At 32.4% G+C, this 12,710-nt stretch overlaps 1 protein-coding gene across 1 annotated transcript in view; it reads right to left on the bottom strand.

The window, feature by feature from the left end:
- Nucleotides 1-12,710, bottom strand: part of LOC122719610 — a 50,766-nt gene extending 38,056 nt beyond the window's left edge. The window contains exon 1 of the mRNA XM_043945560.1: nt 11,521-12,710. Coding sequence (XP_043801495.1) covers nt 11,521-11,604 — 84 coding nt within the window. The 5' untranslated portion in view covers nt 11,605-12,710. The remainder of the gene's footprint in view (nt 1-11,520) is intronic.

The following is a 12,710-nucleotide window of genomic DNA, read 5'->3' as shown; positions in this document are numbered from 1 at the left end:
AAATTACAACGTTTCGTCACACCATTCAAGGAGAAAAATAAATTGCACCTTCTGAAACGATATCCTTCGTAAGTCAATCAATCAAACCTGCTATCTTCGCAGGTCTTTAACTGTTAACTCTGATGTAACAACGATATAATAAGCGTTTCTATTCAATATTGATCGAAGTATTGATCGAGAACACGTAGATTTCTCATGACCTGAGATCCTTCGAATCGAGAAGAGGAGATATAGATCGTGTTATATAGAATGGAATTACGTGACAATGTCTTCGAAAAAAATTCATAATCGTTTTGAGTTAGCGACTTAAATAAAACGAAAAGGTGTTCCTGATTTACTACGAACCGGAAGGTATACCAGAGGATCGTGATGTATCATGCTGGATTGACCTTCCAGGTCTCTCAGGATCTCGATGCAATTGAGATTCAGGATTTCCAACCGATATAGAATCATTTCTGCATATTATCTTTCTTTGCTACAGTTACGATCTCGAAGATTTTACCATTTTTAAGATGTATAAATATCGTGTGTATTTTTATTATTTTCGAGAGAAATTGGTTTTAAGATTCAATGGTATGGTATTGAATGAATTTTAATGTAAAAATGTAAATGTGACTTTTATATAGCATAAAGGAATAATTAAAAAATGATGTAGGATAATTTTAATTGTCTTTTATCTTTTGAAAAATATATATTTAATATACAATGATTAATTAAATTCTTGTTTCTTCAAAGAACATCCTTTTTACAAATAGCATCATTTTAAGAGAGAGAAAGAGAGAAAAATAATATTATTTTCTCTAATTAAATCAATTTTAATATTCAATATTTTATTTTTATTTCAAATAATTTATTTATATTTATATCAAAGACATAAGTATGACAATGTGCTAAATATAAAGGCTTAAAATATAATTTCTATAAAACAATATAAAATTACATTTGACCCTATTCCTGACTGAACGATGAACAAGAATAATCGAGAAGAACACAATCTAATCACACATCGATAACATCATAATTATTCAGTATAATATAATACACAACAATAATTATATTTACACGTATGAAGAGCGAATGAAAAAAACATTTACACACATATACATTCACTGAATCCTAGATAATCAAAGATCCATTACATTCGACTCATCGCTAATATAATCATATTGATCCCACCATCATTTCAATCGTATCTCAATTCCTCTTAAAGTGTAATTGAATTTTGCCATTGTATATAACCCTGACTTGGACGTGACTTTGAGAGCATGTCCAGATACATATGCAGAGACAGAGAGACTCATAATCCGGGTCCGTTGAACCTAACTGTCCACCATTATGGTGATCATGGCTAGACAAAAAGGAAGGTCACTCGTTACCTTCGTATATCTCTTTCTGGATACACCTGCCGGCTTTCTAGGAATCTAATTATTAACCAGTGGCTTTTAACCAATGGCTTTTAACCAGTCTATAAATATGATGTTATCGATCGAGATCTGAAAGCAGGGACAATGAATCAAGGATTGATAATACAATTGGAATATCGTTTCAATTTAATCGCTCCAAATTGATATCTTCTTTTAATGCTTTCTTACCACTTCAGAAACGTTTAGTTGGTTTCTGTTTGAGCATATAATAGTAGTATATGTAATAATAGTATACAGATGTTACTTAAGTTAATTTATTGGAAAAGAATAATAGTTTTTTTTTGTAGGAGGAATGGAAGAGGATATTCAAGTTTTAAAAGTCTTATTGTTATATGATTTATAGGTAAGAAATTTATTTGAGATATTTATAAATGTTTAATAAAGAATTAATACTTAGTCAAGTTATTTGAATTGAAAGGATTTGAAATTATAATTTAATATTACTTCAGCAATATATTGTTATTCGTATTTAACTTTAAAAATTCTTTTAAATGTTAAATTGTTTTCTTTTAAATTCATTTAATTTTAAAATTGAAATAACATTTTAAGTTTTGTTATTATAGATCAATAGCTGTTAATCTGGCATGTCAGAGCTAACTCACATCTAATTAAGATTAGGATACTTATTTTTAATTTAGATTTTGTATTCATTTATTTTGATATAATTATATTATCACATTCTAGAACGTCAAAAATATCATTATAATTCTTTGGTTAATCAATATAACTAGTAATTCTAATAGCGATCGATTCAACTTTATAGGTATGTATTATAAATTCACTCTGTGACTAATCTTGGCAGAATCCTTGACTAACCTCGTACGTGAATGGAGAACTGTGTGTGTTCGAAGATCAAGATCGTGACCGCATACCTGCGCAACGATCAATGCCAATATTTCTGTTCTCGAGGCTATTCATTCGTGTAAAGCGTAGATTCGTATGGAAAATTGGCAAATATCTATCCTTCGATATCGTCACTTTACAAGTTTTAACCACAATCCTTTTTCAAAAAATACATTTCAAATTTATTTATATAGATAAATTAAAATCTGGTGAAAAGAATTTTAATTATTAATCTTATAATGGGATATTATTTTTCCAGTTCATCCAGTTCAGAATGTTGTAATCTAAATTTGATGCGAAAATTTTCATCCTACAATCTTTCATATTAATAATTATAAGCAAGTATAACTGCGTTTCGATTCTCGAAAGTAATCCACAGGTTGGAAATTCATATTATAAAATATATCGTTCCTCTTTTTACGGTTGAACGAACATATGGATAATTATACGGAATAAAGCCTTCCCTATAATAAGAACACGTTAAAGGAACGCGTTGGAATAAAGAATGATAAAGAATGAGAATGATAAATTCAAATTAATTAATTTTGTTCGCGATATGTTATTCAAATCACTGATTTATATGTTTACAAATGACACAATTGGTTTTTACTTGAACTATTGTTATTGTATTATGTTAAAGTTCGTATACACGACGAGGATTATTTCATAATACGTAACAATATGTTATTCTTCTTCGTAAAATTTCACAGAGTGTTAAATTCCTTGCTTATCTATTTACGAACATTTCGAAGATTATATTTTAAAACGTTGAGCAATTAAAACGGTAGCGAAGAATTTTTAAGAAATTTTCTAAAGAAATCAGATAAATTTTCATCAATTGTAGAGTAAATAACTTTTTAACTCGTTAACAGTGCAGTGTTTCCTGCATTCTAGATTCTAATCTTGATTCCAAATTGCGCGTAACAAGTTGAATGTGGAAAAATTAAAAGTATTTGGATGTGGAATGTGGAAAAACACAAGTATTTCTTATTTCTTTGGAAAAATGAAAATATTCTTCATTTAAATAAAATTTTCGCGGAAATTTAAATTAGAAGTCAATTAAGAAACAAAAAAACATAAAAACTCTGTTTGAAAGCATATCAATTTTATATATCTTCACAAATTTCTAAATTAATGCATCGTTAAATTAAAATTATTAGATATATCAAGTTTCGCTATCTGACGACGGAATTTATAGCTTATCAACTCGCTAATATTATCAGTTGCTAAAAGCGGTTTCCAACGTGGTTCATATACGTATATTTATAATGGTACTGTTATAATGAAATATATAGTATTACAATACTATTTAAATATTTATAATATGAAATTGTTGGCTAGAAAATTATTGTATATCAATTATTATAAATCAGCACACAGTCGAAACTTTCTTCTTTTTTTTCGACATTCACATTTAAGAGAACATTGCAATTATTTATTGCACCATTATAAAAAAAAAAATCCCGCAGGGGGGACCAAGCGACTTTAAATGTCGTCTTTCGAGAGTCCTTTGGGGAGTTGCGACCCCACGTACCCGAGCAAAGCACAGAGGAAATTGTGCCACTGTTATTCCATTTTACACGAGCCTTTTCAATATTGGCACATCCGTGAATCTGAATTAAAATTCAAAGCCTTATATTGATATCCGGATACTACTTAGCGTTAAAATCCCGTTCCATCGTTATTGATATTTTTCTTTCGATTTATATTCTTAAAAATTCGCGATTTATTGAAAATCTAACACGATTTATAGATAATATAAGAAACCTAAATCTCACGTATAACCACTTTGAAGTTTTTTACCAATAATAGATAACGTCTAAAATGGCCTAAGTAGTATCTAGTGTAGTAAAAGAAAGAAAGAAAAAAAGAAAGAAAACAGCTATAATGTTGTCGATATCAGGAAATAAAGCACATCTCACTTATTCCCCATATCTCGTACATGGCACGAAGGAATCAGAATCTCCATAATATGATCATTATACAATTTCTTAACGCGTTATAATAATTCTTAGCACGTCACAGGTTCCGATAGAACCATCTCGTTCTGGATATAATCGTCCCACTTATCCGATAAAATCGAATGACGCCATATAAGAGAGACGTGTGTATATCCAGCAAATATTACGAAACTGGAAAGAAACCTGTCCTATAATTTCCCCAGAAAAATAAAAGAAAGAATTCGGACGATGAACCCGATCATTCGACCTTGACCGATCCCACTACCAAATACCGATCTATCCTTCTCTAGATCATCCATTCGACGCATCATTATCCCTGTCCGCCTCTTCTTCGATCTTCGACCGACAGAAATTCATTTGGTATTCGAATCGAAGTATGTCAGAGGAATAACAGTATCTATCGAGCGTGGTCGAGAGTCGTAAAACGGTCCACCTCGTGGTGATCCTACTCTCTTGCCAGCTAGGTCAGTTCCACTTTGCGTGGATTTAGTGTCACTCGAGCTTGGTTACCGAACCGTGATGCGATAAAAAGGGAATGGAACGGAGGAGACACGTCTGAGACATGAAGTGACCGAGGATGCGCTCACGATGATAATGCTGGTGTTGTTGTTCCGTGGTGAACAACGCGATGTTTCCGATGGTACAGCCTGTAATAACGTAGAAAAGAGAGAGAGAGAAAGAGAGAGAGAGAGAGAGAGAGAGAGAGAGAGAGAGAACAAGAAGATGAACGACAGCATTGTTATCATCCCTTTAATCACGGTCTTTGTTGCCTCAACGTTCCCTTCCTCGAGGAGGATTTCTCGAAGGCAGCTTCGTTCGAGGGGCTTCGTTTTCGAAAGAGACGACGTGGGGGTGGAATGTTGCGTGCGATGTATCGTACGTTTGAAATTATAGGCCTATCTACTTCTTGGTTTATACGTTATGATGTGGGTCCAATTTACTGATTTCTATGAAGTTGAACAATATTTACTTTACGTACATCGTAAATTTGGATTTCTATATATTGGGGAAGAGTGGAAAAAAAAGATTTTTAGTCTCAACATTATTATTATTTATAAATTTTTAAATATTGATCCAAAACAATTTCTTTTTTTAAACCACTTAGGATATTTAGAGATCCATCTTTCAAATCCATTATTACAAAAATTTGCTTTATTGAATTATACATAAAAATAAATAATCTTGCTTATTTTTTTTTTTTAATTTTCTCCGCGATAGACCATTTATTGAAGTAAACAATTTATTGAAGTAAACGAGAGCAACATTTTTAATATATCTAGATTTTGCGTTTTCTTTAAAAAAAATTTGCCAACAGTTTGAGAAACACTGTTCTCAGTTCGAGTATTCTATTTCTATGGTCGTTATTGATGCGTTCAACCCCACAGTACCGGAACTCGGTACACCGTATCTTTTGTCAACAATTTCCCGTCGCGTTTACATTGTACAACGAGTCGGTTGACAAAGATGAAAAATCATCGAAAGGATTATAGTTATTATTATTCCGGTTGCATCGCGGGTGATGGCGATTTGTTCGAGACTCTGCGGCCTCCCGGCTTCGACAAAAGAATCGGTGGTGCCTCCCTTTCTCGCGCTCTGGTGCCAACCTTTTGTACGATGGCGAATTCCCTCCGCCTCTGATGGCTCGTTTGTAAATTATTAACGGGATGTAGCGATAGGGATGGGATCAAGTTCAACTTGCACTTTTCGAGTTCGAGTCGGATTTCAAAAGTAACAATATTTGGATGATTATATTTGATTGTACATGCTGATGTCGAAAGAAATGAGTATTTACGAATTTTGGAAAAAGGGTGGATGAAATCGAATCTTAGAAATCAGAAATCGTAGAATTTTTAATTATTCAAGAATAATATTTCGTTTACAATATTTGGTTACTTTTTTTTTATATTTTATTTTACTTTTTTCGAAGATATAAAAAGAGTTATAATCAAGATTTTAAAGTAACAAAGGGATTAGCAAGATTGGAGAATCTTGATTGATTCGATTATACTTATATTAAACTATTATTTTCATTCTCTGAAATACTTATAAAAATCTATTTCAAGTATATTTCGCGTAGATTTAAACGTATTGTCTCGAATAATATCTATAGAAAATTTGAATCCAATCGAGATAAAGTTCGAATCCATTTATGAGACGCTTGATCCCATCGCTAGGCGCACTAGCTTATCGTTTCGAGATGAACAATATCTGTAAATCATAGCCAAGCCCTTTTCGCATTGTCGATTCGTAAATTGTTGGCCACGAAGAATCGTATGCGGTGCATAACCTGTAATTGCTTAAGCTGTGCGAGTATGATAGCTTAAGGACAATCGTAGTTCTTTGGCCAAGGTTGCTTTTAACATTGTCACGAGAGTCTTACGCATCGATGCGTCTTGCGATCGATACGCGTTGGATACTAGTTTATATCGAAGATGGACGCTGTTTGAAGCTGCCCACGAGTTTGCGTTTTGTTAGTCATATCGTCGAGGTTTCTGTGTCGCGTGTTGCATGGCATAAATTATGAGGCTGCTCGCTGCTCTCAAGTTATAGTTAGAAGAAGCTTATTTCGATTATTTCACGCGTTGATTTTGATGCAAATTTTAGGCAATGCGTGTAATTTCTCTTTCTTCTTAAGAATTATTTATCTCCAAATATGTTTGACGCAATCCACAAGCTCGCCCATTTTTTTTTAGTTATTTGTAACTTAGAAACTGACTTGAAATTCGAGACGTTAATGTAATGGAAATTTTATGTAGCAGCCTTCTTCGTTCATTCTTCTCGATTGATAATGGAAGAAGATTGATAATAGATATCATCCAATCATCATTTCTTTATTTAAATATGCTTATTCTAAATTCTCCTTTCCTATTGTATCCACACTTTGTATAAACAATCCTGTAGATTCACAAAAAAAAAAATTTCAGAAAAAGAAAATAATCCTCTCGAAGTTTCTACAGTGTTTGCAGAAGACTTCGTTGAAAAAGAGGAATGCATCGAGTTTGAAACAATGGTGTTTCTGTTGTTCGAGGGTCAACGGACATAGCAAGACAAGATACGCAAGTCTTTGACCGGGATGACACGCAGAAATGCCATGCTTCATCTTGATGCCTGGTAAAACCTTAATTGCATTGCAGATTTTAATTACATAATGTTAAGCTGTTCGTACTCTGTTATTTTAACGGAATATCCCTGGGAGGATAAGTGAACCGAATGGTGGAATAATGCATAGTTTCAGATTGACGCGATCGTGGAAAGGCAATGTAAAGTCACACTAATTTCACATCCTGTCGCGTGTTAATTCGCATACACTTCGTGATGAATTAATTTTTAGTAGAAACTAGTTGCATGGATCTTTATCGGCGAATTACAGCGAATAAATACACATTTATCTTGACGTTTATCGGTCGTAATTCAAGAATCATATTAATAAGAATGAGTTATAGCATGGGATTAGAGATGCTTGTCGAATTGCAGATTATTAAATTAGGATTATTAAATTATTTTGTAACCATGATTTTAAATACTTGTTGATTTTGAAATGTATCAATTTATAATATATACGATTAAGAAGAACAATTAAAATTCATAATAAAAGAAAGGATTAAAAGGTGAAGAAATGAAATAAAAATTGAAACTTTAATAACTTCATGATATTGTTCTCCTAACGTGTAAGGATGCATAAATATTCGTCTTCTTGCAACAAATCTCGCACACCAATGTTCTTACTCTTTGAATGCGTTCATATTTCAAAATCCTTGCAATAGCAGTTCACAAGAGTCAATGTGGTCACGGGATAGACGAAGGTTTCAAAGTTGCAAGGTAAGGCGTGTCGAGACTAGTGATGGGATCGAGTACCATATATACTCATAAATCTGGATCAAATTCGATGAAAGAATATTATAGAGAGAAGTAATACTATTCAAGAAGATGAACATAATCATTCGTTATACAACAATTCAATCACGAGAATTATAATAATTACTGTCAGAAATAACGAAGAAAATTGACGTTTCTAGTAAAATTTCGAATTTATTCGACCAATGCTCGATTCTATTCATATTTTTTTTATAGTCTCACTCTATGATTCAATTTTGAAAAGATACTTATGAATTGAAACCTGTTGCGACTCGGTCCCATCGCTAAATCGAATAGAAAAGGAAAGAGACGCTTCGAGACAGAAGAAAGCCGAAGAATGGCGGATCATCATCTTCACGCGAGCGAGGCGAACTTATGTAACGCTTTCATACAAGACAAGGCCAAGGTTCTCGCGATGCAGCAGAGGTTGAGCATGTACTGTGTGGTCCCTCCGTTTCATATTGTTTTATGGCAACAGTCGGCGACGCATCTAATTACATCTATCGAAAGAAACGTGGAGAATCTTGTTCCCTGGACCACCAAGATGGTGGAATTTCGAGTAAGGAGGTTGTTGTAACGCGTAACAGGACAATGCTCGATTGTATAATTTTAAAGGGCCATTCCGTGGGGATGAGGAACGCGACGTGTGTCGCGTAATTATTTCTCTCCCTATTGAAAAATTTAAAAAGCTTCTCCTTACGAGGATTGTTTGACATGGACTCGAAGGTTTAGAAGGATTGTTTGCGGAGATTTCAGATTCTCTATTGTAGTTTGAAGTAGTTTTAGCTATGCTTTATTTATACAATGACTCGTTAATTTTTTGAACGTAGCGATGTGTGAGAGATTATTTATTTATTCTGCGTGTATGAGATTTCTTTATTATTGAATCGATCATTTTTTAATATATCGAGACAGTTGATAGAAAAATAAATTTTATTTTAATTAATAGTGGAAAAAATTACATAAATTATATTATTTACGAATATTGTACACGAGAGATAATATATCAAATACAATACAAAAGCTTATTATAGTGAGTGTAAATTATTATGCAATAAATAAATACATTTTTTATTTCTATTAAATATGAAGATATATTAAAAAACAATCAATAATTAAAAAAATAATCAATAATTATTATAAACAAATATATAAAGCAATAATCTCTCATACATTGTGATATCTGAATTTTAATGAGATTCATTGTTCAAAATAGTTTATACTCCTCATATTAAAATACTCCAAATATAATATCAGAATCTAAAAATCAACGTTAATCAAATTATCATATTTCCTTCGCGTAATCTTGAAATTAAAACACATTGTAACAATTTACATTCAACGCATAAACTTCGCGAATTACGATCTTGAGGAACGATTAAATTTATATTTTACGTGCAACTCTTCTACATATAATACCACCAAAAAAAAATTATTATTTTCAGTCAACGTAAATTGCTGCACAATTATCATCCATAAATACGATCCTTATTTTCAGATTTTAGAAAAAAATAAAAGTTTCTAAATTTACCCTATTGTTCTTTGTTCTCCAATGTTAAATATTCTCTACGAGGCGTACAACTGACATTGAAAGCATTCCTTCTCGTTAAGTCTATCAGCTCGAATCTTATCTTTCGAGAAGAAGGTTTTCTTCCGTTTTCTCACTTTCGTTGCTCTCCATCGCTGGAAAGCACACACATCTTTTGTTTTGTTTCGTTGGTTAATAACGGGAAACGTTGGAACGTGGTACAGGTATCGAGAAATTTTTAACGAGTTTCATGGAACTTGGGTGAGAACGGTTTTTACTCCGTTATTTTTTGTCGCTCTTCTTGTCATTTGGTATTCGCGGTCGCTGCATGTGGGTCATTCCATGCTAAATCGATTACTTTTGTACTGAACGTTCTGATTTTTATTTCAAATTTTTTAGCAATTATTTTTTTATTAATGCATAGAACATATATATATTTGTAAGTTATTATTTTCTAAATTGAATAATTAATTTTTTTGTGTTTTTAAAAGAAATAATAATTCCATGTTATAAGTGAGATAAAATTTCATAAATGAAAAATTAAGAAATTTTTAAATTCATGCGATTGAACGTAAATACGATAATATCGTGGATAATTATCCTTCGAATAATTCGAATAATTCGACAACTTCGAATAATTTAGATTTAAAATGCAGTGTTAATCGATATGAAAAAGAGTTACCTATGCAAAAAAAAAAAAAAGAAAAATAAAAGATTAATTTCTGTCATATAACAAAAAAAAAAAAAAGAATACAAAATACAAAATATAAAAACTCTTTATTTTTCGAATAATTAATAAAAAATTTTATCTAATTAACTAACACAAAAAATGTGTTACTAATTGCATAAAAATAATTCTTTTTACGTAATACACATATATATTTAAAGACATTATGTGATCATAAAACAATCATCGTCGATGAAAAAATATTTTTTCCGTTGCCTTCCTATTACGTTTTCGAATAATATTTCCATTTTTTATCATTTCCATTATATTTTTCGAATTATAACGATTGTCTTCTACATCCGTGTTTACATAATTATTCATCGGAAAAAATATTTCTGTTACTCCATCCGGAAAATGGATTGGCTATCGAATATTACAGGTGTAATATCTTATTTGGTGGTTTTAATTTTCCTTTCTCGATTATTCGAACTTAATAACAAATTAAACAATCAAATATTGAATTATTCATCAAATTTTACTCGTGCTACGCACGATGCCCATGAAACGGATTTTCTCTTAATAGATGCAGTCTCGTTCCTTCTTCGTAAATCTAATGCGTTCATCGCGAAGCACGTCAGAACTATTTCCGGTACGAATCATAACGGAGCCGAAGTGTAGGCATTCGAATATCCGGAGAGGAAACTAATAATTGCGATAATGTTTGTGCGTTTATCATATTTTAGTCTCTTTGGTAGAATTTTGAATTTTAATAACTCCAAATTCTAATATTTAATCTTTTTTTCTTATTTTTTTAATTAATACTTTGACACTTGTTTCTATTTCATGTAAGAATTTCTGGGCATTATGTTATTCATTTTTTCGAATATTTATGCGTGTCTAAAATTAAAGATATAGGAAATTTTTTTTTAATATTATTTTTCTTCATCAAATCAAATTTTTTTAATATTATTTTTCGTATAAAAAAATATGAATTATTAAAAGGAAATTTTTTTTCATTATTATATATAATTTCGATTCTTTCGTTTCACCCTAATCGACAATCTTCTCGATCAAAGAATTTAATCATTTGACTTCGATCGTTCCAATCTTTTCCACGTGTTCAACACGTTAATTATTATTAATACATAATTAAATTTTGAACAATTGTACGGATTTGTAAATGCAAGCATTACAACAACACCCTAATAAATTTACATGGTACTTTCCAATTTTATCACTCACCTGATAAGGATAAGCGGCCGGCCTGTAGTAACTGCCGGTGTTTATAGCCGGGTAACTCTTGCTGCTTCCACACATAGAAGCCATCTTTCATCGATTCCTCTTCTCCTTCACCACCACGATTTCTTGCTCCTCTTTTTTTCGCTCACGTTCGTCTTCCAGACAATGGGATCGTATCGACGCTGTCTCAAACGTTTCGAGACGTGTTCATTGTTGAGCTTTACAGTTCCTTTTTTCCCCTCCGTTTCCGCTCGAAAACGATTACACACCGATTGTTTCAGAAATAGACACGACGAAATATATTTCGTCTGAGACGACACGCCTTCACTCGGGTTCGAGATCCTTTCTATCTACCATAGACCTACGATATTTTCACCATCAAGGTATTCAAGGTTACGGTGAGCACGATTTTTTTCACTGTCCAGAACGGTCCCGTTAAGCACAGTTCCCAATAAATATTCATACGAAATTCTTCTTTCTCCCCCTTTTTATTCCCTTTCTATCTCTCGGATAGAGAGCAACCCATAAAAAGCAAGTTCATACTTTTCGTACCGATTTCAAATGAACTGGAATCATTTTTAATCTTATTTTCATACGTTTCAAACTTCACTTTATCTTAAAATATTCCGATATTACTTGATATTCAAACTTCTCTTATTCCTCGAACGACACTTTTCGATTCCTCTTTACATTCGACAATCGATCGATTAAACAATAATTTCCCATTCAAGATTATTTAACTATCTATAATCGAAATCAAACAATTTTCAAATTTCAATCCGAAAAACCACCAATTTTCTGATTATTTTATACGAATGTTATCAACCGTATAATGTTCATCGATCGTATACGATAAAAAGAGTGATAAGAGTCGTATGTAGAAACTGATGGATAGCGGTTTCTGTGAGAGAGAATCGAGAGACGAGGCAGAAAGCACGCGGCACCACGTCCTTTCTCCGAGACGGTTGACCACCGACTGACAGTAGGGGATCTTCACGCACCGCCGTTCTTCATCTTCATCCTTGCCGTTCGTGCGCTTATTCGACTGCTTCTTTAAACTGAGAGGGGTCAGCTTTGTCGGTTAAGCTTGCCTTCACGCTGCCTTCACTTTTTGGCGGGTTCTCGTGGGAACCAAACTCGGCTACCACTTTTCTTCCCTTAATTTTCATCGCTGCCTCTACCCATTCCTCTTC

Source organism: Apis laboriosa, unplaced genomic scaffold (genome assembly GCF_014066325.1).
Source record: "Apis laboriosa isolate Shangri-la unplaced genomic scaffold, ASM1406632v1 scaffold910_cov157, whole genome shotgun sequence".
In the NCBI taxonomy this organism is placed as follows: Eukaryota; Metazoa; Arthropoda; class Insecta; order Hymenoptera; family Apidae; genus Apis; species Apis laboriosa.
This window is presented reverse-complemented; position numbering and strand designations above follow the sequence as displayed.